This window comes from Rhinoraja longicauda, chromosome 29, assembly GCF_053455715.1.
Source record: "Rhinoraja longicauda isolate Sanriku21f chromosome 29, sRhiLon1.1, whole genome shotgun sequence".
Classification (NCBI taxonomy): domain Eukaryota; kingdom Metazoa; phylum Chordata; class Chondrichthyes; order Rajiformes; family Arhynchobatidae; genus Rhinoraja; species Rhinoraja longicauda.
Genome location: NC_135981.1, coordinates 4,188,621 through 4,216,549, shown reverse-complemented (window position 1 = coordinate 4,216,549; position 27,929 = coordinate 4,188,621). Strand labels below are relative to the sequence as shown.

At 45.3% G+C, this 27,929-nt stretch overlaps 1 protein-coding gene across 6 annotated transcripts in view; it reads left to right on the top strand.

Moving 5' to 3' along the window:
• Nucleotides 1-13,727: 13,727 nt before the first annotated feature.
• Nucleotides 13,728-27,929, top strand: part of LOC144607605 (phosphatidylinositol 5-phosphate 4-kinase type-2 beta-like) — a 91,234-nt gene continuing 77,032 nt past the window's right edge. For 2 of the 6 annotated variants that reach the window (XM_078424534.1, XM_078424532.1), the window contains exons 1-2: nt 13,733-13,884; nt 18,825-18,860. In XM_078424534.1, the coding sequence (XP_078280660.1) occupies nt 13,753-13,884; nt 18,825-18,860 (168 nt within the window). In that variant the 5' untranslated portion in view covers nt 13,733-13,752. Of the gene's footprint in view, nt 13,889-18,824; nt 18,861-27,929 lie in introns of all 6 variants that reach the window. The other 4 variants (XM_078424535.1, XM_078424533.1, XM_078424536.1 and 1 more) reach the window with 3 other exon arrangements.

Here is a 27,929-nt window from a genome sequence, read left to right as displayed (position 1 = left end):
TAACCTACAAACCTGTACGTCTTTGGAGTGTGGGAGGAAACCGAAGATCTCGGAGAAAACCCACGCAGGTCACGGGGAGAACGTACAAACTCCGTACAGACAGCACCCGTACTCGGGATCGAACCCGGGTTGATGGCGCTGCATTCGCTGTAAGGCATCAACTCTACCGCTGTGCCACCGTGCCACCCCATATATATATATATTGTTCAAGGCATGGCAAAAATAGCACTGTGCAATCATTTTCAAATACTTTGAAGAGCAGGCAGGCCCCTTTATATTTAATAAACATTTGGGACTATCACGGGTATTGACAACTAGGGAGGACAGAATATCCTAAACCCACTCTGCAATACCAGTCTGAAGAAGGGTCTCGACCCGAAACGTCACCCAATCCTTCTCTCCAGAGATGCTGCCTGTCCCGCTGAGTTACTCCAGCTTTTTGTGTCTATCTTTGGTTTAAACCAACATACCAGTTTTTAATACAGGAGAGGGATGGTCATACACTCTTAGAATGACTGTAAAAATATCCAATTAATTCCACTCTTTCCCCATAACCCTACCATATTTCCAATTCAAATATTAATTTTTAAACTTGCGACTGAATTTTCTTCCTCTATTTTCAGGCAGTGCATCACAGTTCAGAGAACAAAATATTTTTATCAGAAGAATGGTTTCGACCCGAAATGTCAGCTATTCCTTTTCTCCAGAGATGCTGTCTGACCCTCTGAGTGTACTCCAGCATTTTCTGCCTTATCTTCAGTGTAAACCAGCATCTGCAGTTCCTTCCTACACTAAATATTTTACCAGCCTTAAATCTGGTTCTTTACCCAAGATTTGAATTTTTTTCCTTCAGTCTCGGGTCTTAGGAGAATGATATTTACTTATGCAGTCCCTCTGCACAACTGAACACAACTGAAATCCCTGGGAAAGTTCCTACTTTGCTTCCTCTCCAAGGCCCAATGCTCTATAAATCTGCCCAGTTACTCAAAGTGTTGCAAATTTCCACATATTAGCAAAACTAAATAATTTCACACCAATTGGAATAAAACTACATTTATTACCAAATTTGAGTTTGAATTGATTTGAGGTGAATGTGAAAGATATGGAATTTACATTTTTTTAGTGACCATGTGGTCTGTTTTTTTCCCTCCTATAATCGATAGATGTGTTGGTAAATGAATTGGCTGCTGTAAATTACCTCATGGCAAAAAGAATCAAAGGGGAGTTGAAAGAGCATCTGTCAGAATAAGTTGCAGGTGTAACAAGGAGGGGGAATGAAGACTAATCAGATTCTTCTCACATCACCCTATTCGCAATCTAGAAAAGACCAGATGGGCCAAACGGCCTGTGCCCTTTTTTTCAGAGATACAGAATGGAAACAGGACCTTCAGCCCATCGCGATCCCACCGACCAATGATTGCCCATTCGCACTGGTTCCATGTCATCCCACTTTCACATCCACTCCCTACACACCAGGGGCAACTAACCTACAAACCTGCACATCTTTGGGATGTGGGAGGAAACCCACGCGGTTACAGGGGAGAATTTGCAAACTCCACACATGCAACACCCGAGGTCAGGATCGAACCCAGGTCTCTGATGCTGTGAGGCAGCAGCTGTGTCACTGTGCTTCCCGAAACACAAGGTTTGTTGGAAAGAAACACAGTATTAATAATCTGTTGTTGGAAGCAGGTGTTTATTTTTTCATTAGATCTATGAAGAACAATTCAGAAGCAGGAAGACGATTTAACTTTATTACCTTCCATCACAGTGAGGAATGTGGAATCCGCTGTGGTGGATGTTAATGTTAAATTTTATTTTATGTGGCTGTGTGTCTTGTTGCCTTTCACTTAGTATTGGCAGTATTGTAACTCAAATTTCACTGTACCTTAATTGGTACATGTGACAATAAATTGATCTTCAAATCTTGACTACTCTGAAAAATAAAGGGTGGAGAAAAATGAATGAAAAATGGAGGGAGAAAATAAAATTTCACAAGCTTTAGTTCCAAGCCCTGTCTATTTTGAGATAAAACACAAAAGACCAGTTTCTTACAATAAAATGTAATTTCTGAGATAATAACATACTTTAAATGACTTGTTATTGTGAATGGTTTTAGACCCTATTAAGAGGTTTATGCCAAAATCCATAAACAAACTATAAATGTTGTCTCCAAGTCTAACGTAAAATGGATCAACGATCAGCTAATCAGGAAAGAGGTTCCCTTCATCAAACATTTGTTCATTGAAATAAGAACAGACCTTTGAGAAACACAAGATAACGATAGTTTCTTAAATAACCTAGTTACTTATCGTTGGAAAGGTAAATATGTACACCATATATTAGATAATAATTGGCTCTGCAAGAAGTTACTAATAACCCTTTTGATGCATTTAATAAACTTGCAGGTTCTCCTGTGTATTTTCCTTAAGCCAAATTTAATTATTTGTCTGCAGAATTATTGCCTGCATTGATTATCTCTTTGTGATCTTTGCCCTTGATGTCTCCACTTGGCTTATCCCCCTCCTTGACCTCTGACCTTCAATGTCTCCCTCTGCATTTATTTTTCCAATTTCTGGCTTTGCTTGTTTTTGTCGAACGAGAGGCGAGTCTCATCAACGAGAAGTCATAGTCTGATCCTTGGTGCGTGCGGGATTGACAGTTCTCCGGGATAAATGGGTCCCTTTCAGAATGGCAGGCAGTGACTAGTGGGGTACCGCAAGGCTCGGTGCTGGGACCGCAGCTATTTACAATATACATTAATGACTTGGATGAAGGGATTAAAAGTACCATTAGCAAATTTTCAGATGATACAAAGCTGGGGGTAGTGTGAACTGTGAGGAAGATGCTATGAGGTTGCAGGGTGACTTGGACAGGTTGTGTGAGTGGGCGGATGCATGGCAGATGCAGTTTAATGTGGAGTATTGGAGTATTACTGCAGCTGCGGCTCACCGGCAGTCTCTCCGTTTTTTTTTGTGTTTTTTTGTCATTGTCGTTCTTAAATGTACGTTTTGTTTTATTTTTAATTCTGTGTATGTGGGGGGGTGGTGGGGGGGTTGGGGGAAACCTTTTTTTCAATCTCCTCCTCAACGGAGATGCGACCTTTACCGTGTCGTATCTCCGTTCGCGCTACGGCCTAACATCGTGGAGTTGGCGGCCTCCAGCTGGGATCGACCTCGAAGACTCCGGTCGCAGGGCCTGGACTTACCATCTCGGAGGCTTCGGCCGTGGGCCCTGCAGACCGCAACATCGGGAGTTCGCAGGTCCCTGGCTGGCGACCGGCTTTTGGGAGCTCCAGCCGTAGCAGCTTCGACCGCCCCGAAGCGCGAGGTACGATCGACCCGCCCGCAGGCCCTTCATCGCCCTGCGTGGCCTGGCTGCAGCACTTTACATCGCCCGGTGGGGGCTCAGGACTCTCATCGCCCTGCGTGGCTCGGCCGCGGCACTTTACATCGCCCGGTGGGGGCTCAGGACTCTCATCGCCCTGCGTGGCTCGGCCCTGGGACTTTACATCGCCCGGTGGGGGCTTCAAGGGGTTGGGAGCCTCGACTGCCTCGTGGCGCCACGGGAGAAGAATGAGGAGGAGATAAGAGGAGATAAGTTGCAGGTGTAACAAGGAGGGGGAATGAAGACTAATCAGATTCTTCTCACATCACCCTATTCGCAATCTAGAAAAGACCAGATGGGCCAAACGGCCTGTGCCCTTTTTTTCAGAGATACAGAATGGAAACAGGACCTTCAGCCCATCGCGATCCCACCGACCAATGATTGCCCATTCGCACTGGTTCCATGTCATCCCACTTTCACATCCACTCCCTACACACCAGGGGCAACTAACCTACAAACCTGCACATCTTTGGGATGTGGGAGGAAACCCACGCGGTTACAGGGGAGAATTTGCAAACTCCACACATGCAACACCCGAGGTCAGGATCGAACCCAGGTCTCTGATGCTGTGAGGCAGCAGCTGTGTCACTGTGCTTCCCGAAACACAAGGTTTGTTGGAAAGAAACACAGTATTAATAATCTGTTGTTGGAAGCAGGTGTTTATTTTTTCATTAGATCTATGAGGAGGAGATAAGACTTTGCCTTCCATCACAGTGAGGGTATGCCTAGAGCAATCACTGTGATGGCTGTTTTGTGTAAAAAATTGTATCTGTGTCTTGTGCTTTTTGATGTCTGCTGCCGGACCCTGACGTGAGAGGACGCTGGCGTTGAGTATTCGCCGCTTTTCCGTCAGGATAGTTTGTCTGTCTCTATGTTAAATGTATTTGTAAAGCGCTTTGAGCATGTGATAAGGCGCTATATAAAATAAATATATTATTATTATTATTATTATTATTATAAGTGTGAGGTTATCCACTTTGGTGGTAAGAATAGGAAGGCAGAGTATTATCGGAATGGTGTCAAGTTAGGAACAGTGGACGTACAACGAGATCTGGGTGTCCTAGTGCATCAGTCACTGAAAGGAAGCATGCAGGTACAGCAGGCAGTGAAGAAAGCCAATGGAATGTTGGCCTTCATAACAAGAGGAGTTGAGTGTAGGAGCAAAGAGGTCCTACTGCAGTTGTACAGGGCCCTAGTGAGACTGCACCTGTACTGCAGTTTTGGTCTCCAAATTTGAGGAAGGATATTCTTGCTATTGAGGGTGTGCAGAGTAGGTTTACTAGGTTAATTCCCGGAATGGCGGGACTGTCATATGTGGAAAGACTGGAGCGACTAGGCTTGTATACACTGGAATTTAGAAGGATGAGAGGGGATCTTATCGAAACGTATAAGATTATTAAGGGGTTGGACACGTTAGAGGCAGGAAACATGTTTCCAATGTTGGGGGAGTCCAGAACAAGGGGCGACAGTTTAAGAATAAGGGGTAGGCCATTTAGAACAGAGATGAGGAAAAACTTTTTCAGTCAGAGAGTTGTGAATCTGTGGAATTCTCTACCTCAGAAGACAGTGGAGGCCAATTCTCTGAATGCATTCAAGAGAGAGCTAGATAGAGCTCTTAAGGATAGCGGAGTCAGGGGGTCTGGGGAGAAGGCAGGAACGGGGTACTGATTGAGGATGATCAGCCATGATCACATTGAATGGCGGTGCTGGCTCGAAGGGCCGAGTGGCCTACTCCTGCACCTATTGCCTATTGTCTATTGCATCATTAAGGAATCATGAGTCCCAAATTCTGCCTTTCCACACTTCCACTTTATTGCACATCTCTGATTGTTATCATGTTGCACCCCTCTCTCTCTCTCCCCGTCCCTCCCCCACCCTTGTCGTAGTACTAGTTTCACTGTCGTCCTGGTGAGTTTCCTTGTCAGCATAACTCGTTAACATCTAGCCCACAACCAACAATGGACCGCCTTCCTTGATCATCGTTACTTTTCTGCATATCTTTCATTAATTTGTTGTACATCTCTCTCTCTATCACCGTCTATGTCTCTTCTCCCTCGCCCTGACTCTCGGTGAGAAGAAGGGTCTCAACCCGAAACGTCACACATTCCTTTTCTCCAGAGATGCTGTCTGACTCGCTGAGTTACTCCAGCATTTAGTGTCTACTGATTTTTACCATTCTGCTACTGGATGCCCTGCAAGAACATTGAACAAGGAACATTGAAGTGCATAAAAGAACCAGGCCCTTCAGCCCATAATGTCTGTGCCCTCTTTCCCTGCACCCCCACCCCGGTGAGCACACTTCCCCAGCACCCCTGTCACTCTGCCCCTTTCCCCTCCGTACGCTCATCTCCCATCCCATGACCATATTTCCATCTTTCCCTTCCACCCATATCCCTCCCTCGGGCTTTGCATTTCAATGTTCTTCTGCTTATCTGACAACATTTGTCTCTTTTCATCTCTGGCGGATGGGTGGAGTAAGTGACAAATACTAATCACCCCTGGTCTGTATCCACCTATCACTTGCCAAACTTTGTCCTGCTCCCCCGCCTCTTTCAGCTTCCCCTTCCCTACTTCATCTGTCTGACGGGTCTTGACCTGAAGTGACCTCCATCCATTTATGTTCAGGTACATGGTACCCGCTGATACCTCCAGCACTTTAATTTTAGACTTGGCCATTGGGACCTGTCTCCCACCCAGTATTCTCTGGGCTAATCTTTCTCAAAGATTTATCCCCCATTAAACCTGAAGATTCTAAATAGGGTCTTACATTCATGCCATCGCCGTAAGGATCACATGGGCGGCACGGTGGCGCTGCGGTAGAGTTGCTGCCTTACAGCGAATGCAGCGCCAGAGACTCAGGTTCGATCCTGACTACAGGCGCCGTCTGTACGGAGTTTGTACGTTCTCCCCGTGACCTGCGTGGGTTTTCTCCGAGATCTTCGGTTTCCTCCCACACTCCAAAGACGTACAGGTATGTAGGTTAATTGACTGGGTAAATGTAAAAATTGTCCCTAGTGTGTGTAGGATAGTGTTAATGTGCGGGGATCGCTGGGCGGCGCAGACTCGGTGGGCCGAAGGGCCTGTTTCCGCGCTGTATCTCTAAATCTAAAAAAAATCTAAATCCAGATAGACTTTGTTATACAGAAAAGTCAAACACACCACTGAAGATGGGTCTTGACCCAAAACGTCACCCATTCCTTCTCTCCTGAGATGCTGCCTCACCTGCTGAGTTACTCCAGCATTTTGTAAATAAATACCTTCGATTTGTACCAGCTTCTGCAGTTATTTTCTTATACTAATGATATGAAATCTCCTGACATCCGAAGGCAGGCACGGGTTACTGATTGTGGACGATCAGCCATGATCACAATGAATGGCGGTGCAGGCTTGAAGGGCCGAATGGCCTCCTCCCGCACCTATTTTCTATGTTTCTACGATACAAATTCAAACGGTACATCTGCCTGCACGAGGTCCATAATCTCTCCATTCCTTGCCTGTTCATGTGCCTGTCTAAATGCCTCTTAAATATTGTTATTGTATCTGCTTCCTCTACTTCCCCTAGTTTAGAAGGTTGAGAGGGGGGAGGGGCCTCATTGAAACTTACAGAATAATGAAAGGCTAGACGCAGGAAAAATGTTCCTGATGTTGGGGGAGTCCAGAACCAGGGGTCACAGTTTAAGAATAAGGGGGAGGCCATTTAGGACTGAGATGAGGAAAAACTTTTTCATTCAGAGTTGTGAATCTGTGGAATTCTCTGCCACAGAAGGCAGTGGAGGTCAATAGATAGAGTGGATGTGGAAAGGATGTTTCCACTGGTGGGAGAGTCTAGGACCAGAGGTCACAGCCTCAGAAGGGCGCTCTTCTAGAAAGGAGGTGAGGAGGAACTTCATTAGTCAGAGGGTAGTTAATCTGTGGAACATTGTCACAGAGGGCTGTGGAGGCCAAGTCAGTGGATATTTATAAGGCAGAGATAGACAAATTCCTAATTAGAAGGTAGACACAAAATGCTGGAGTAACTCAGCGGGTCAGGCAGCATGCTGCCTGACCCGCTGAATTACTCCAGCATTTTGTGTCTACCTTCGATTTAAACCAGCATCTGCAGTTCTTTCCTACAAATTCTTAATTAGAACGCGTATCGAGGGTTATGGGGAGAAAGCAGGAAAAAGGGATTAGGTGGCAGAGATCGGCCATGATTGAATGGCGGAGTGGACTTGATGGGCCAAATGGCCTAAATCTACTCCTATAACTCGTGAATAGTAATTTTATTTGGCATCAGTGCCTTGAGTGCTCTTGGTTAGGGAAGTCAATGTTTAACTAACAGTTCCTGTTTCCAGCGAACTAGATGATAATGGAATGGAATTTGCATTACAAATCTTCCATGGGCGGCTACCTTGACATACCTGTTCTCCAGGTAAAGAAAAGTTGCAAGTGACAATGGAAATTTGTCTGCTTGGGAGCAAGTTTTCGGCTTGGGAGCTTCAGAAGAAAGGTCCTGACCTGAAACTGCAGATGCTGGTTTATACCAAAGATAGACACAAAGTGCTGGAGTAACTCAGCGGGTCAGGCAGCGTCTCTGGAGAAAAATGATGGATGATGTTTTGGCTTGGGATCTTTCTTCAGGCTAAGTCTGAAGAAAAGTCCTGGCCCGAAACATCAGCCATCCTTTTTCTCTGGAGATGTAGCCTGAACCTATTGAGTTACTCCAGCATTTTGTGTCTATCCTGGACTGAAACGCTGTCTATCTATTTCTTCCCACAGATGCTGCCTGACCCGTTGAGTTCCTCCTGCAGTTTGTTCTTTGTGCAGGTTTCCAGCAACTACAGCCTCGGCAAAGTCTCTCGGCAATGGGAATCTGTCACGCGCATTAGTCAACACATTAAATAGTGTCAATATTTATTCAAGTACGACATTGTTTACAAGCAGTCAGATTTTTCACCTCTTTGTCAGCCTTTCCCAGGCCCAGTGAGCAGTTTGTCAACCTGTTGGAATGCTTAGCACCCTGCTGAGTCAGCACCTGGTGGTGGAATGACACTGGAGGAGATAGGGATCGTTAACTGAATGCATGTATCTCAAGGCAATGCGTTAACTGAACGCACGTATCCATGAGACCCCCTTAAAGCTTTTCACTGCACCCCGGTACACGTGATAATAAACCTAACTAACTAACTAACTAACTAACTAACTAACTAACTAACTAACTAACTAACCAACTAACTAACTAACTAACTAACTAACTAACTAACTAACTAACTAACTAACTAACTAACTAACTAACTAACTAACCCTGGCATGCTCTGTAATTGTTACTTGAGAGAGTTGAGCAGAATCTCTGGAGAGAAGGAGTGGGTGATGTTTCGGTTCGAGACCCTTCTCCTCGACCCGAAATGTCACCCATTCCTTCTCTCCAGAGACGCAGCCTGTCCCGCTGAGTTACTCCATCTTTTTGTGTCTATCTTCGGTTTAAACCAGCATCTGCAGTTCCTTCCTACACATGAGAGAGATGAGGTCAGGGATTTACAGTAGAGGTGGGCGGCACGGTGGCGCAGCGGTAGAGTTGCTGCCTTACAGCGCCAGAGACCCGGGTTCGATCCTGACTACGGGTGCTGTCTGTTTGGAGTTTGTAGGATCTCCCCATGACCCCATGTGTTCTCTCTGGGTGCTCCGGTTTCCTCCCACACTCCATAGACGTACAGGTTTGTAGGTTAATCGGCTTTGTTAAAAAATTGTAACTTGTCCCCAGTGTATAGACAGGATAGTGCTAATGTAGGGGTGATCGCTGGTCAGTATGGACGTAGAGGACCGAAGGGCCTGTTTCCGCACTATATCTCTAAACTAAACTAATCTAAAACAGTGCTAAATTCTCCACCGTGTCTTAGTGCTGCAGCGAGGATTACCTATTGCAGAGACTTCTTGTTTCTCATCCATCAGGTATACCTGGTTTGGGTGGTGCTGAGGTTACTGGTTTATTGTGGAGATTATTCTCAACACCAGTGCCCCACAAAAATGCGATCAATCCTCTTCCACACTCCCTATACACTCATGGCTTTATGGCCAAAGTGCTGGAGTAACTCAGCGGGACGGACTGCTAGGGTTTCCAACTGTCCCGTATTAGCCGGGACATCCCGTATTTTGGGCTAAATTAGTTTGTCCCATATGGGGCCGCCCTAGTCCCGTATTAGTAGGGTTGTCAACTTCCTCACTCCCAAATAAGGGACAAAGGGTGACGTCGCCGCCCCGCGCCCCAGGTAACCTCACCCAGCCAGCGGCCACGTGCTCCCATTCCACCAATGGCGGCCGCCCGAGCCGGGAGGTGTAGCCTTGTCCCATATTTGGGAGTGAGGAAGTTGGCAACCCTACAGATAGCATCTGTGGAGAGAAGGAATGGGCGACACTTCGGGTCAAGACCCTTCTTCAGACTTCAAGACTTCGCACATTCCTGCTCTCCAGAGATGCTGCCCGTCCTGCTGAGTAACTCCAGCATTTTGTGTCTATCCTTGCTGTAAACTAGCATCAGTAGTTCCTTTCAACGCAGTATAGACGGAGAACATGGAGAAGAGACGTTTCGCGTCAGGACCCTTCTTCAGACTAATTGGGTGGGTGGGTGGGTACTGGAAGCAAGGAAAGACTAGGACAACAGCTGACATCAGGCAGGGTGGTTCCCTGATAGGCCAATTGTTGGCTAGGGATGGTATGATCCCAAGAGGGATACATCTTTGCGAACCGTGGAAATGGTTAGTCGACTTTTAATGGAGGAAGGTGGGAGATGGGGGAGGTGGAGTGTTTGTATGTTGCCTAAAATTAGAGAATTCAACGTTCAAACCGCAGGGTCATAAGCTACCCAAGCGAACCCCACCTGTCCTGTCAGGCATCAACTTTCCTAACTGTGACAGAGTCCATGGAGTTTATATTCCCTTCCTCAAATCCCACTGAACTGGAGTGGAAGCAGAACAATCGTAGCAACAACTAGAGACTAGTCCTGAGCTACTATCCACCTCATTGGAAACCTTCGGACTATCTTTGTTTGGACTTTACTGGCTTTATCTTGCACTAAATGTTACCCACGTTATTCCCTTGATCATATATCGGTACATTGTGGACGGCTCGATTGTAGTTGTGTTTTGTCTTTCCACTGACTGGTCAGCCTGAAACAAAAAGTTTTGCACTGTACCTCGGTACACGTGAGAGTAAATTAAACTCAAACCCAAGCTAAAATTCTCCCTTCCATGGGACTACCAAAGTAGAAGACAGAAAGTATATGTGTGTTTCGTGTCAAATCAAGAGTCCGTCTTCATCATAAAGACGTGATCACGTGAGTTGAATTCTTTCTTATGTTACACTGTGTCACGTTTACAAATCAGCCTTCACCCTGTTTGGCAGCGAGTTTGCTCCTTGCACATCTTTGAGCAATTCGTGCGATTTACAAACTCATCCAAGCGCAGATTAAATCAGTTTGCATCAATCCTTGCCAAGATTAACAGAAAGAATTCCGCATCAGATCCCAGCGAGTTGAACTATTGCACACTTTCATGCTTCTCACAATGAAAGAGGACTGTGCTAAGGAGAGCCTTCTTCACGAACAGGGTTATAAATCAGCAGAAATCTGTACATTAGAGGGCTGTCAATGCTCTGACATACGGCCCCTCAAACATGGCTCACTGAAAGTTAATATAACGGCAACATCTCTCCATCTCCTGCCTGCCTTTCTTTCTTTTTGCCCATTGTATTCCATCTGTGATGTCCTTGTCTATTTGCTTGGCCAATCTATAACAACTCCCTGAATCCCAGTCTGAAGAAGGGTGTCGACCTGAAACATCACCCATTCCTTCTATCCACAGATGCTGCCTGTCCCGCTGAGCTACTCCAGCATTTTGTGTCTATCTTCCCTGAATCCTCTCATGTCCTTATCATGGTTCACATGACTATCGAGCTTTGCATCATTAAAATAGCTGGAAATATTGCATTTGATCTTCATATCGCAATAGTTAATGTGGACCATGCGCAGGTCGGATGCAAGGGCAGCAGGGTGGTGCAGTGGTCGAACTGCTACCTTACATCGCCATAGACTGTCTGTATGGAGTTTGTATATTGTCCCCTTGACCCATGTGGGTTTTCTCCAGGAGCTCCGGTTTCCTCCCGTACTCCAAAGACTTACAGGTTTGTAGGTTAATTGGCTTGGTATAATTGTAAACTGTCCCTTGTTGTGTAGGATAGTGTTAGTGTGCGGGGATCGCTGGACGGCGTGGACTCAGTGGGCCGAAAGGCCTGTTTCCACACTGTAAACTAAACCAAACTAAATTACACTAAACTAAACTGATCACTGCCCTCCCACTGGTCACAGCCTTACCAACCAAAGAAAAGGACTTGTTGATTTCTGCTCCGTTTCCTGTCAATGAACCCATCCTCAATCCACAGACAAACTCCAGGCCATCATCTCCCAGACTTTTTACTTAGAGATACAGCGTGGAAAGAGGCCCTTCGACCCTACGAGTCCGCGCCGACCAGCGATCACCCCATACACTAACACTGTCTGACGCACTAGGGACAATTTGTTTTTACAATTTGCAGAAGCATGTTCTCCCTGTGACCTAGTGAGATTCCTCTGCTCTGGTTTTCTCCCCTATCCCAAAGATGTTTGGGTTTGTTGGTTAATTGATCTCTGTACATTGCCCCCAGTGTGTAGGGAGTGGATGGAAAAGTGGAATAACATTGAACTGGTGTGAATAGGTGATCAATAGTCAGCATGGACTGGCTGGTCCAAAGGCCCTGTGGCATGCTGTATCTTTCAATCAATTCAATCAATTAATCAATGTTCTAGAATCTATGGAATTTTGGAATACAACAACTAGTGTATTAACTATCTTCATAGCCACTTCTTTCAAAACCCAAGGACAATTGTAATCAGACCCTGGGAATTTATCACGTTTGATCCCTTTAATTATTCTATTACTCATTTTTACCATACTCTTTTTTCTGTTGCTATTCTTTCATAGTGCACCTATTGTCCTCCACTGAAGATAGAGACACAAAAAGCTGGAGTAACTCAACGGGACAGGCAGCTTCTCTGGCAGGAAGGAATGGGTTCTCCACTAGTTCCTGAAGGTTTTATTTGTCTTCTTCCTTGAACACAGACACAGATATCTGTTCAATTTCTCTGGTTATCCTTTACATCCCAATATAATTTCTCCTGTATTTCTCCACAATGGAGCTTTGAGAAATCATAAATTGAGGGATATATTTTGGTCAGTGCATCGGGGATAATTCCCCTGCTCTTCTTAAAATCGCACAATGGGATCTCTTATTCTGACTTTGAAAGCAAATGACACAACCTCTGACAATGTAGTACTCCCTCAATACGACTGGAGAGACAGTACACATTTATGAATTGATCGGCATGGACAGTGCGGGCCAAAGGGCCAGTTCCTATGCTGTATGGCCGTCTGTTCTATGTATGTTCCAAATGGAAACATTTAGCTCTTAGGGCTAAAGGAATCAAGGGATATGGGGGGAAAAAGCAGGAATGGGGTACTGATTTTAGATGATAGGCACAAAAAGCTGGAGTAACTCAGCAAGACAGGCAGCATCAGGACAGGACAGGACAGGGAGAAGGGTCTCAACCCGAAACGTCACCCATTCCTTCTGTCCAGAGATGCTACCTGACCCGCCGAATTACTCCAGCATTTTGTGCCTATCTCTGGTTTAAACCAGCATCTGCGGTTCCTCTTTACACACGGATTTTAGATGATCATCCTTGATCATATTGAATGGTGATGCTGGCTCGAAGGGCCAAATGGCCTACTCCTGCACCTATTTTTCTTTGTTTCTATTTGTTCTATGTTTCTATGAAATTGAACTGGAACCCAGTATCTCAGGCTGATGAGTGATACAAACCAACACCGTTTTTATTGATGTTGATGAACGCACTGACATTAATATTTATCGCCATTAATTTGTAAATATTAGGACTACAGTAATTGTTGATGCTGGTAGATGGCAGTGTTTTCTGCAGTGTGGAACAGGGTGATGTTCATTTGGGTTGCAGAGTCTTCTTGCAGCAGCAAGGGGGAGTAGCCTTAGAGCTTGGAGAAAGAAGCAGAGAGGCACAGAGACAGACAGACAAACAAGAGACATTCACAGGGCTTTTGGTTCTCACTTCACAGGAGCTGCCATGACATTTGTTTCTTGTCCCCGAAATGCACCATCAGGCAGACGAATTGTAAAGCACAAGTGCTGAGAAGCAGAACTGGAGCAAGTGGGAGATATTGCAGCCAGGGGAATATTAAGATTTTCTTCTGGTGTTTAAATTTTTTTTTTTTGGAAGGTGGGTGGGGAGGGGGGGGATTTCTTTTTTTTTTTTTTATACAAAAAATGGCAGCCAACTGTACTGCCAGTGCCAGCAAAACCAAAACCAAGAAGAAACACTTTGTGGCTCAGAAGGTGAAGCTGTTCAGAGCCAGTGAACCCCTGCTCAGTGTCCTCATGTGGGGAGTGAATCACACTGTAAGTAAGATCAGATCTGTCTCTCTCTTTTTTTTTTTTTGCTGCAATAATTATTGATTTATCTGTGCATTTAAATATGGGGGAAAAAAAAGAAGAAATTGCATCTGCTATTGAGGTGTTGGGGATTGCTTTAAGATTGTCTTAACCATTTTTCTTTGCAGGGGACCTTAAGATCATGCATTAATTTAACCAGGATTAATTTTTAATTTGAGTTTAATTTTTCATTTAACATAGAATGTGATGGGGGGGGGGGGGGGGGTTTGTTTTTGTTGTTGAGGGGGGGTGTGAGGATGTGGAACATGAAGACTTGTCAGCTTCCAGGAGGAGAGCAACCTCATTCATTAATGAATGGAAAACACAATCAGATGTTGTAAATGACCATTTTAATGATTTTTTTTTTCTGTTGTTGTTGTTGTTGTTGTTGATTTTGACTCATATAAAATTAATCATTTGCTTTTTCTTTGTAGCAGGGGGATGAAATGTGTTAATTAAGGAGGTCTTGGGGTAAAACATTCAGGATTTAAAAAAGCAAGCAGCTTGGTTGGGCCTGGGGCAGGAGTTTGTTTTCAATGGGAAAAGAGAGAAGATAGATATTTATTGATTTTATGTTTGAAGGGGGGTTGTTGAGGGGAGGCCGAGGTTTCATTTGCTGGGTTGTTTTAGGAGGAATTTTATTTTATTTTGGCTTTGGAGTTTGTTGAGGTTGTTCCTAACTTGCCTGGGGAGAGGGGCAGAGTTTATATTTTAGATTTTATCTCTATATATATTTTTTAAAATTCCCTCATGGTTTTGGCGCCGGGTTTTAATTTGAGGCCTCGGTCTCTCTCTCTCTCCCTCTCTGGGGGCCCGTTAACTCCACACACACACACACACACACACATAGCCCAGGCCTCTCGCACGCTTCACTTCACTTCACCGACGGTTGTTTTTTACCAACAAGAACCCACCTTTTTTTCCAGGACATTTCCTTGCTGGAGTTGCGCTTACCTGTCAAATTCCAGGCCGGGAGCCCGACCCGCCCCGGCCCGGCCACCGCGCCCCCTCGGCGGACGCGCTCCTCAGGCGAGGCCGAGGCTTCTGCGGCCTAGGTTCCCGCCCCCTTCCCCTTCCCCTTTTCCCCTTCCCCCTTCCCCTTTCCCCTTCCCCTTCCCCCTTCCCCCTTCCCCCTTCCCCTTCCCCCTTCCCCCTTCCCCTTTCCCCTTTCCCCTTCCCCTTTCCCCTTTCCCCCTTCCCCCTTTCCCCTTCCCCTTTCCCCTTTCCCCTTCCCCCTCCCCCTTCCCCCTTCCCCTTCCCCCTTCCCCCTTCCCCCTTCCCCTTCCCCCTTCCCCTTCCCCCTTCCCCTCCCCCTTCCCCCTTCCCCTTCCCCCTTCCCCTTCCCCTTCCCCTTCCCCCTCCCCCTCCCCCTTCCCCCTTCCCCTTCCCCCTTCCCCCTTCCCCCTTCCTCCTTCCCCCTTTTCCCCCCTTCCCCCTTTTCCCCCTTCCCCCTTAACATTTGCTCAATTACATTTTAAAATAAACCATTGCAAAGGCAAAACCAGATGATTAACAATAATCACCACTTATTTCTTTCAATTTTAGCCTGCTGCTTATAATTATAATTTTGAGACTAATGATTTCTGTAATTTCACCAGAAATTCCAATTAATTGTGCAGTTTTACCTTTTGAATACGTGTGTGTTTTGACCATATGTGTGTGTGAAACAGTTTATTTATTTGCCAGTGTCTTCTCTGTAATTCTACGATGCCCACTGCTAAATTGATGTAAAAGCCCCTTCTGAGGAAATGCACAACCATTAGACACTCTTGAGATTGTATGTCAATAGATAATAGACAATAGGTGCCATTTGGCCCTTCGAGCCAGTACCACCATTCAATGTGATCATGGCTGATCATTCTCAATCAGTACCCCGTTCCTGCCTTCTCCCCATACCCCCTGACTCTGCTATCCTTAAGAGCTCTATCTAGCTCTCTCTTGAATGCATTCAGAGAATTGGCCTCCACTGCCTTCTGAGGCAGAGAGTTCCACAGATTCACAACTCTCTGACTGAAAAGGCTTTTCCTCATCTCTGTTCTAAATGGCCTACCACTTATTCTTAAACTGTGGCCCCTGGTTCTGGACACCCCCAACATTGGGAACATGCTTCCTGCCTCTAACGTGTCCAACCCCTTAATAATCTTATATGTTTCGATAAGATCTCCTCTCATCCTTCTAAATTCCAGTGTATACAAGACTAGTCGCTCCAGTCTTTCAACATACGACAGTCCCGCCATTCCGGGAATTAACCTAGTATGTCAATAGATTTTTGGTAGCTAAGGGGCATTCATACATATTACGGCAAGCTGGGTGGACTTGAGGCTTGCACGTCTGTGTTTTTATTTTTGGTTCATGTAGGTGGCACAACAGGTAGAGCCCCTGCCTCGCGGCGCCAGAGACCCTCATTCGATCCGGACCTCGGGTGCTGCCTGTGTGGAGTTTGCACATTCTCCCTGTGACCACATGGGTCTCTTCTGGTTTTCTCCCACATCCCAAAGATTTGTAGGTTAATTGGCCTCTGTAAATATCCCCTCGGGTGCAGGTAGTGGATGAGAAAGTGAGGTAATATAGAACTGGTGTGAACCGGTGATCAATGATCGATGTGGACTTGGTGGGCTGAAGGGCCCGTTTCAGACTGAAGAAGGGTCTCGACCCGAAACATCACCCATTTCAATGAGATGCTGCCTGTCCCGCTGAGTTACTCCAGCATTTTGTGTCTACCTAGCTGGAGCAGTGAGCAGCCAGCAGCTCCATTTGCTGCACTACTGTGCACCCATACAGTCATGCAGCAGAGAGATATGTAGGTTAATTGACTGGGTAAATGTAAAAAATTGTCCCTAGTGGGTGTAGGATAGTGTTAATGTGCGGGGATCGCTGAGCGGCGCGGACTTGGTGGGCCGAAAAGGCCTGTTTCCGCGCTGTATATATATGATATATGATATATGATATGGACCATTTGGCCCAGCACATCAAGTATTGAGCACCATCCACAATAATCCTATCTCCCAGCACTTGGCCTGTAATTTATTTGCTTGTCAATTCAAGATCACTTCTGGACACTTGTTAAAATGCTGCCAGCAACTCTGCTTCAATTCGAGTAGCGCATTCATGGTACTCACTGTAGAATAGTACTCCACACCACCTCTATGCCTGTGCTGAACAAATGCCAGACTAAATTAATCACTGCCGGCAAGCGATCGATATCCCTCCATTCCCTGCATATTCATGTTTCTATCTGAAAGCTTTTTAAAATGCCACTATTGTATCTGCTTCCGCCAGTCTTTGTGGAAAATCTTTCCCTGCACACCTCCTTTCAACTTTCTCTATCCAACCCTTTTGCTATGCCCTCTAATATTTGACATTTCCACACTGGGGAAAAAGGTTCTGACTGTCTACCCAATCTCTGCCTCTCACAATTTTATAAACTTCTATTGGGTCTCTCCTCAGTCTCTGATGTTCCGGGGAAAACATTCCAAGTTTGTCCAACCGCTCCTTATTGTTAATACTCTCTAATCCAGGCAGCATTCTGCTAAATCTCGTTTGCACCCTATCCAAAACCTCCACATCCTGCCTGTAATGGGGTGACCAAAACAGTACATAATACTCAAACTGTGACCTAACTAAAGTTCTATGAGGCTGCAACATGACTTCTTGACTCTTATACTCAATGCCTCAATTGATGAAGGCAAGCATATCACATGCCTGTTTTACCACTTCAAATACTAGGGTTGCTACTTTCAGGAAACTATGGTTTTGGATCCCAAGATTCCTCTGTACATCAATGATGTTAAGGATCCTGCCATTTACTGCGTCCTCTTAAATCTGACCCTCAAAGTGCAACATATCACACTTAAACTGCCATTTCTCCACCCATATCTGTAATGGATTTATATCCTCCTGTATAGACACAAAAAGCTGGAGTAACTCAGCGGGACAGGCAGCATCTCTGGAGAAAAGGAATGGGTAACGTTTTGGGTTGAGACCCTTCTTCGGACTATCTTCGGTTTAACCAGCATCTGCAGATCCTTCTTACATATATCCTCTTGCAATCGCTTCCCATTGCAAGCGAATCGTGAAAGACTTGGATAGAGTGGATGTGGGGAGGATGTTTCCACTAGTGGGAGAGTCTAGGACTAAAGGTTATAGTCTCAGAATTAAAGGACGTTCCTTTAGGAAAGAGATGAGGAGGAAATTCTTTAGTCAGAGGGTGGTGAATCTGTGGAATTCTTTGCCACAGAAGGCTGTAGAGGCCACGTTAATGGATATTTTTAAACCAGAGATAGATTCTTGATTAGTACAGGTGTCAGGGGTTATGGGGAGAAGGCAGGAGAATGGTGTTAGGAGAGAGAGCGATAGATCAGCCATGATTGAATGGCGGAGTAGATGGGCCGAATTGCCTAAGTCTGCTCCTCTCACATGACATGGCATGATAAAGTCTTCTTCACTTTTCCGAGTGGAAAAACGTCATCCTCAGATCCCATGTAAAACTCTTGCCCTTATCCTAAATTCTATGCCCTCTAGGTTTATTCACCTTTGATAAGGGGGTTCCTGCTGTACACCTTATCTATATGCCTATTTTATACCTGTTTGGATTTTGAAGATTTTTTTAAATTTAGCAGTTATATATTTTTAGTTGCTAAAACTTCAGTCGAGGCATAAATCTTTTTATTGATGTATAGAAAATCATGAGGGTATATATAAGTTGAATAGTCACAGTCTTTCTCCGAGGGGAGGGGTGTCTAAATCAAAAGTGGGTACTTTTAAGGTGAGCAGGGGAAGATTTAAAAAGGAGCTGAGAGGAAGCTTTTTAACACCAAGAGTGGTATGTGTATGGAACAAGTTGCCAGAGAAAATAGTAGAGGTGGGTACAATTATGAAACTGAAAGGACATTTGCATTTTTTTACAGATAGGATACCTTTGGGGAGATATGGACCGATTGCAGGCAAGTAGGATTAGCTCGGTTGGGCAACTTGGTCGGCATGGATGAGTTGGGCCGAATGACCAGTTTCTGTGCTGTATGACTCTATGATCTGTGATCCAGGTTGGCCGACTGTGGAGCTCACTGCCCAGCACGGACAATCAGTGATTTTGAAAGGAATTTGGTTAGGGGAATAACTTTTTAGGGCAGTCACGGTGGTGCAGTGGTAGAGTTGCTGCCTTACAGCAAATGCAGCGTCGGAGACCCGGGTTCGATCCTGTCTGGATGGAGTTTGTACGTTCTCGTGATCTGCGTGGGTTTTCTCCGAGATCTTCGTTTTCCCTGCCACACTCCGAAGACATACAGGTTTGTAGGTTAATTGGCTTGGTAATTTTTTTTTTAAATTGTCCCTAGTGGGTGTAGGATAGTGTTAATGTGCGGGGATCGCTGGTCAGCGCGGACCCGGTGGGCCGAAGGGCCTGTTTCTGCGCTGTATCTCTAAACACTAAACTAAACTGAACTAAATTAAATGAACAGGATAGAGTGGGTTTGCCCTGCAGCGACCGGCAAGGACTCAAGGGGCTGAATCGCACCCTCCTGCACCATAATAACATTGACTGGAAAAATTGAAAAGTTGAAACCCTAGAAGAGCGAAGAGCAGAACATGTCTGAGGGGTGAACGAACTTCTTCTGGATAGTTCGTCATGGGCAGGAGATCCTTGCAGTTGGGAGACACAACGACTGCAGATGCTGGAATCTTAAGCAAAACGCAGTGCTGGAGGAAGTCCGTGAGTCAGGCAGCATCTTTGGAGGGGATGGACAGACGCTGGTTTGGGTCTGACCCGAAACGTTGTGTGGGAAAGAACTGCAGATGCTGGTTTAAATCGAAGGTGGACACAAAATGCTGGAGTAACTCAGCGGGTCAGGCAGCATCTCTAGAGAGAAGGAATGGGTGACGTTTCGGGTCGAGACCCTTCCTCAGACCGATGTCAGGGGAGGGGGCGGGACAAAGAACTTCTGACCCGAAACATTGCCTTTCCATTTGCACCACAGATGCTGCCTGACCTACAGAGTTCCACCAGCATTTTGTGTTTTGCTTGCAATCAAGAGGTTTGTTAAAATTTAAATAAAATTTAAAATAAAAAAAAAGAAGAAAAAAAAGGTTTGTTCAGGGGTTGGATAGTAGAACGGCTGATGAACTTTAAGATAGCTTGAATGAATTGAGTGGTGATTTTGCCATTTTTAGCAGGGCTATACCATGAAACGGCAGGTAGCGCAGCGGTAGAGTTGCTGCTTTACAGCGAATGCAGCGCCGGAGACTCAGGTTCGATCCTGACTACGGGTGCTGCACTGTAAGGAGTTTGTACGTTCTCCCAGTGACCTGCGTGGGTTTTCTCCGAGATCTTCGGTTTCCTCCCACACTCCAAAGACGTACAGGTATGTAGGTTAATTGGCTGGGTAAATGTAAAAATTGTCCCTAGTGGGTGTAGGATAGTGTTAATGTACGGGGATCACTGGGCGGCACGGACTTGGAGGGCCGAAAAGGCCTGTTTCCGGCTGTATATATATGATATGATATGATAAACCCAGGTGCATTCCAGTGGTTTGGGACGATATTTTAGATTTGAAGAATTATTGGTTCAACAGTGTTATGTCGGAAGGAACTGCCAATGCTGGTTTAAACCGGATAGACACAAAAAGCTGGAGTAACTCAGCGGGACAGGCAGCATCTCTGGAGAGAAGGAATGGGTGACGTTTCGGGTTGAGAGGCTGCTGAGTTTGTGACTTCTCGGTCTAACCATCCCTCCTTTATGTTCTTAATGAGGGTTTCCCTGAGCATCCAGACGAGGAAATGTAGATAAACACCAGAGTAAGGATGGGAAGTGATACGCAGATCTGGTATTTTATCCCCCTCGCTATCCAAACTGTGTTGCCTCTATTGCTGCTGAGGAAGGTTGTTGGACCACTTTGCTCCGACTAGTTGTCCATGAAACCATCTGAGGAATCCTCAAAATGCTGGAAATACTCAGCAGATCAAACACCATTTGTGGAGAAAGAGAGCAAAAAAAACCTCTCGGATCGATGAATTGGGAAAAGTGGAAAAATCAGGCATATTTTAAGTTCAGAGATGGAAACTAGATAGGCTCTTGCTGGATGGCATGGATATGGTGGCAGAATCGCAATCCCAAAGTCGTATGGGGTTTTAGGTTAATTAGCCTCTAAATTTCCTCTCGTGTGCAGGGAGTGGATGCGAAGGTGGGACAAGATAGAACTAGTGTGAACGAGGGATTGATGGTCGGCATGGTGGGCTGAAGGGCCTGTTTCCATGCTGTGCCTTACAATCAGTCGGTGGGAATTGGATGGAGAATTAAAATGGCTGACCATTGGAATCTCATGGTCACCCTGGACAAAGTGGTCTGCAAAGTGTTCACCCATGTGTATGAGGCCACATAGTGAACACTGACTGCATTATGCAAAATTGAAACGAGTCAAAGTGAATTGTTAATCCCAAAAAGGACTATTTGGATACCCGGATGCTGAGAAGGCAAGAGTTAAAGAGAGGGTGTTGCAGCTCCTGCAGTTGCATGGGAAAAGAGAACTGTTATTGGTACAGACAAAATGAAAAAACAACAAAAAAACTGGAGATATAATGTTCCAAATAGAAAAAAAAGTACAGTTATTCAACATCTGCAGATTTTTTCTCTATTGCATCATCTGTTTACCAATTCAGCCTGTGTTTGAAACCGATGGATGGGTGAATCATTGTACTTAACGTCATAGAGTCATACAGCGTGGAAACAGGACCTTCGGCCCAACTAGCTCATGCCAACCAACATGCCCTATCCACCCGAAACGTCACCCATTCCTTCTCTCCTGAGATGCTGCCTGACCTGCTGAGTTACTCCAGCATTTTGTGAATAAATGCCCTATCTACACTAGCCCCACCTACTTGCATTTACCCAAAGCCTTCTAAACCTTTTCTATCCATGTACCTATCCAAATGTCTTTTAAATGTTGTGATAGTGCTTGCCTCAACTACCTCCTTTGGCAGCTCGTTCCATATACCCACCACCCATTGTGTGAAGAAGTCGCTTTTCAGGTTCCTGTTAAATCTTTCCCCACTCACCATAAATCTTATGTCCTCTGGTTCTTGATTTGTCTGGGTAAAAGGCTAGGGGGATTTACACTACCCCCCTCATGGTCTTGTACACTTCTATAAGATCACCCCTCTTCCTCCTGCGTTCCGAGGAACCAAGGCCTGCCCAAACTAATTCTTTGAGCAGCTGAGGAAGATCTAATGGTATTTGTGTAAAGGGATGATTTCATTTGGAAGGTGCAATGTTGGAGAAAAATAGATATATATGAGACCACAAGATGTTTGAGACCATGGGTGGCACGGTGGCGCAGCAGTAGAGTTGCTGCCTTACAGCGCCAGAGACCCAGTTTTGATCCTGACTACGGGCGCTTGTCTGTGTGGAGTTTGTACGTTCTTCCCGTGACCTGCTTGGGTTTTGTCTGGGATCTCTGGTTTCCTCCCACGCTCCAAAGATGTACATGTTTGCAGGCTAATTGGCTTGGTGTAAATGTAAGTAGTCCCATGTGTGTGTAGGACAGCGTTCGTGTGCCAGGGGTCGCAGGCTGGCGTTGACTCGGTGGGCCGAAGGGCCTGTTTTCACACTGTATCCCCAAACTAAACTAAACTAAACAATAGGTGACTCAGGAGAAATCTATTTGCCTCAGAATTGGTTAGCACATGACACACCCATCTATCTTAGGTAGAGGTTATGGGGAGAAAGCAGGGGAATGGGGTTGGGAGGGAGAGATAGATTAACCATGATTGAATGGCGGAGTAGACATGATGGGTTGAATGGCCTAATTCTACTCTTATCACTTGTGACCTCATGACCCAGGCAAAGAGGCCATACTGTAGATGCATCTAAAGGTAAATTAGATGAAACACAAGAGACTTTAAATAAAAACGCACGTGATCCTCACTCTTATTAAATGTATTTGACAACATGTAAATACACAGATGGTATTGCAATTTTTTCTCTCTCTGCATCTGCACTGGGAAATCAGAGTTGAAAAAAGGTTGCTTGTTTATTTACTTTCCTCAAATGAATTTTGTAAGAGCAAATTTTCGGTGTCAGAATTTTTGGGAGATATTTCCAAATTCCATAAGGGCGAGTTTGTGTCTCTAATCTGTTGTATTGCGGGGGTTGTCTGTATGTTGCTGAGATGCTGGGCGGGGGTAGAGTGGGAAGATTAACATTAGGACTGATTTATTCTACTGAATGTATGCCTTGTTGTCACCTTCTTCTCAGCCACCACTAAACCATTCTAAGGTATTTATTCACAAAATGCTGGAGAAACTCAGCAGGTCAGGCAGCATCTCAGGAGAGAAGGAATGGGTAACGTTTCGGGTCTCTTGTACCCGCATCTGCAGTTATTTTCTTACTAAACCATTCTATTCAGTAAGTTTTAATGAGGTCCTCCCCTCATCCTTCTAAACTCCAGCGAGTACAGGTCCAGTGCCTTCAAATGACGCTTCACAGACGACGGCACATATATTCCTTTGGGCAAAACACAGAGTGCTGGAGGAACTCAGTGGGCCTGGCAGCATCTGTGGAGGGAAATGGACAGATAACGTTTTGTTGGGACCCTTCTTCAGAAGAAAGCAGAGCTGTCAACGTAGAAATAAGGAACTGCAGATGCTGATTTACACAAAAGGACATAAAGTGCTCCTGTAACTCAGGAACTGGTGAGTTCTGATGAAGGTTTGGAGATACAAAATGGTTTCTATTTCTCTTTCCAAAGGTGCTGCCTGACCCAGCAGTTTTTCCAGCATTTTCTGTATTTGTTCATTAACTTTGAAAACCCCTGAATGAGGGTCTCGACCGGAAACGTCACCTATTCCTTTTTCCAGAGACGCTGACTCCAGTTTTTTGTGTCAATGGTGGGGAGTCTGGTCTGTGCGATGGATCATCACCGCAGTAAGTAACCATGAGAAGAACTTCCCTGAGCTGTTCCATATTGTGCAGCAGGAGCTTTCATGTGCTGCTTAGAGGGCAGGCAGTTTAATGCCTTGCATTGGAAGTGTCAGACTGGCTTAGGTGCTCGTGTCCCTGAGTGGGTCTTAAACCTTCGACCTTCTTACTCAGAGGTGAGAGTAAACTGAGCCAATTCTGGCATCGAAGCTGCGGAAAGTGGTTTCGCAGATGTGCTGCAAAAAGAGTCGTGAAATGTGAATTTTATGGGTTGTGAATGTGTCAATCACAATCTCTGTAACATATTCTTTCTCGAAGCTTGGGTCAGTGGTGCATGACCAGCGAATTACAGTTTGGTTTAGTTTAGCTTAGCGATACAAGGTGGAAACAGGCCCTTTGGCCCACCGAGTCCACGCCGACCAGCGATCGTTCCATATGATCCCACTTTCGCATCCTACACACTCGGGGCAATTTACAGAAGCCAAATTAACCTACGAATCCGAACGTCTTTGGAATACGGGAGGAAACCGGAGCGCCCAAAGAAAACCAAGGCGGTCACAGGAAGATCGTGCAAACTCCGCACAGAGAGCACACGTAGTCAGGTTTGAACCAGGGTCTCTGGCACTGTGAGGCTGCAGCTATACCATTGTGCCACTGCGCTACCCTAACTAGATTTAAGAGTTTTGGATATCATTGGAAATACATGTATCTATTATGAAAGATAGACACAAAAAGGATGAGGTGATGCTGAGGTTCCCCCTCAAGTTCCTATTAAATCTTTACCTATGTTCTCTGATTCTTGATTCCCCGACTCTGGGTAAAAGACTGTGCAATTATTTTATCTAATCCTTTTATGATTTTATGCACATGCTGGAGATTTGAAAGAAAAAGACCAGAAATTTGTTTATCCGGATATTGTTAACTTCAGAGTTGTGCACAGAAGTTGGTTGTAAAGTCCCGAAGAGATGAGGTTCTTAGAAACATAGAAACATAGAAAATAGGTGCAGGAGGAGGCCATTTGGCCCTTCGAGCTAGCACCGCCATTCATTGTGATCGTGGCTGATCATCCACAATCAGTAACCCGTGCCTGCCTTCTCCCCATATCCCTTGATTCCACTAGCCCCTAGAGCTCTATCTAACTCTCTTTTAAATGCATCCATTGTATTGGCCTCCACTGCCTCCTGTGGCAGATAATTCCACAAATTCACAACTGGGTGAAAAAGCTTTTTCTCACCTCAGTTTTAAATGGCCTCCCCTTTATTCTTCGACTGTGCCCCCTGGTTCTGGACTCCCCCAACATTGGGAACATTTTTCCTGCATCTAGCTTGTCCAGTCCTTTCATAATTTTATTATGTCTGTGGAAGATCCCCTCTCATCTTGAGCTAAGGTTGGAGTTCAGTTGACTATGTAGGAGTCTGAAGACCAAAAGAGGAGTGCGATGGAGAGTGAAAGTTGCAGGTTACTGCAAGTACAATCTGTGTTTGTTCTTCCCGATGTACACGAAATAATAACCTGAATAGTCTGATGTAGAGTTAATAATGTGTGCTTCATTGTATCCATTAGATGAAGAGAGGTGGGAAGAGACTTATGTTCAATATAAACTTTATTGTCACATATAACAAGGTACAGTGAGAAGCTTTTGTTGCGTGCTAACCAGTCAGCGGAAAGACAATGCATGATTACAATCGAGCCATCCACAGTGTACAGATACATGATAAAGGGAATAACGTTTAGTACAAAATAAAGTCCAGTAAGGTCCAATTGAAGATAGTTCAAGGGTCTCCAATGAGGTAAATAGTAGCTGAGGACTGCTGTCTAGTTGTTAATGGAATGGTTCAGTCCCCTGATAACAGCTGGAAAGAAACTATCCCTGAACCTGGAGGTATTAGATCTCGACCCGAAACGTCACCCATTTCTTTAATCCAGCAATGCTACCTGTCCCACTGAGTTACTCCAGCATTTTGTGTCTATCTTCACACTTCTGTATCTCTGTAAACAGCCTCTGTAAATGCTCCTGGTATGTAAGGGGGGGGGATGACATAGAATTAGTGTGAATGGGTGGTAGATGTTGGTGTGGACTCGCTGTTTCCGTGATGTATATCTAGCGAGGCCTACACAAGGGGCCGTCAGGTTAAGGAGAGAGAGATTTGAAATTTTCTTTACACAGAATAATTTAGTGTGCACTGCTAGATGGGGTGGCAGAGGCAGGTACAATCACTACATTTGTACCCACCTCTGGATTTTAGTGGCTTTTAGACAAGAACTTGAATAAACAAGGCTTAGAGGATATGGACCTATATGGTACAGGTTGGACAGGCACATGGATAGGACAAGTTTGGAGGGATATGGACCAAACGCAGGCAGGTGGAACTAGTGTAGCTGTGGACATTTTGGCCGGGGTGGGCAAGTTGGGCACACTATATCACTCTATGACTCTAAGGATATGGACCTAATGCGTGAAGATGGGATTCGTGTAGATCGACTTTGTCTGAAGAAGGGTCTCGACTCAAAACGTCACCCGTTCCTTCTCTCCAGAGTTGCTGCCTGTCCCGCTGAGTTACTCCAGCATTTTGTGTCTACCTTCGACATGGCCATTGTGGGGTGAAGGGCCGACTTCTGTTCTGTACAGCCACATGCGGCCTGTTTTTTAGCTGAAGTTCTTTTGTAAACCATGTTAACGTGTGTTTCTGAAAAGCAATTTATATCAGATCTATATTTGAATTCACGTTTATTTTTAACTGACCAAGCAGGTTCCTCTAGTCTTAGATTGGAGGAGATTGTCTAGTGAAAGTGAAATTTCTTAAACAGAATGATTCAGAAGTTGTGAATTAAAAATTGAAGCAAGTTAGTGGAAAAAGAAGCTCAAATGCAACAAATCTAAAACATTAACAGAAGATGCTGTAAATAACTCAACCGGTCAGGCTGTGTCTGTGGGAAGAAAAACTGAATCAATGCTTGATCAGAAACGTTAACTGTGTTTCTCTCTCCACTGAAGCTGCTTGACCTGCTGTGTAGCTGCAGCATTTTGATGCAAGCTATACACGTCCCGGCCCGCTGCCTTGGCATTGTGCTGCTTAGGAAAAGGGGACGTATAACGAGATCTGGGTGCCCTAGTGCATTAGTCACTGAAAGGAAGCATGCAGGTACAGCAGGCAGTGAAGAAAGCCAATGGAATGTTGGCCGTCATAACAAGGGGAGTTGAGTATAGGAGCAAAGAGGTCCTTCTGCAGTTGTACAGGGCCCTAGTGAGACCGCACCTGGAGTACTGTGTGCAGTTTTGGTCTCCAAATTTGAGGAAGGATATTCTTGCTATTGAGGGCATGCAGCGTAGGTTTACTAGGTTAATTCCCGGAATGGCGGGACTGTCATATGTTGAAAGACTGGAGCGACTAGGCTTGTATATACTGGAATTTTGAAGGATGAGAGGGGATCTTATCGAAACGTATAAGATTATTAAGTGGTTGGACACGTTAGAGGCAGGAAACATGTTCCCAATGTTGGGGGAGTCCAGAACAAGGGGACACAGTTTAAGAATAAGGGGTAGGCCATTTAGAACTGAGATGAGGAAAAACTTTTTCAGTCAGAGAGTTGTGAAGCTGTGGAATTCTCTGCCTCAGAAGGCAGTGGAGGCCAATTCTCTGAATGCATTCAAGAGAGAGCTAGATAGAGCTCTTAAGGATAGCGGAGTCAGGGGGTATGGGGAGAAGGCAGGAATGGGGTACTGATTGAGAATGATCAGCCATGATCACATTGAATGGCGGTTCTGGCTCGAAGGGCCGAATGGCCTCCTCCTGCACCTATTGTCTATTGTCTATAAAATCCTTCCTGTAACCGGGCGACCAGAGGTGCACGCACGGTGATGCAGGCCAACTAGACAAGTTCCATTAAAGGACACATAGTGCTGGAGTAACTCAGACCCGTAGTCAGGATTGAACCCTGGTGTCTGGCGCTATAAGGCAGCAACTCTACCGTGGCGCCGCTGTGCCGCCCATTTTTATTGTCCTCCTTCCATATCCCTTGAATTTCTGACTGTCCCAAAAAAATCCGACCAGTTTTATTCTTAAATATGCTCAGTGACTAAGCGTAGATGCTCTGTAGCAAATAA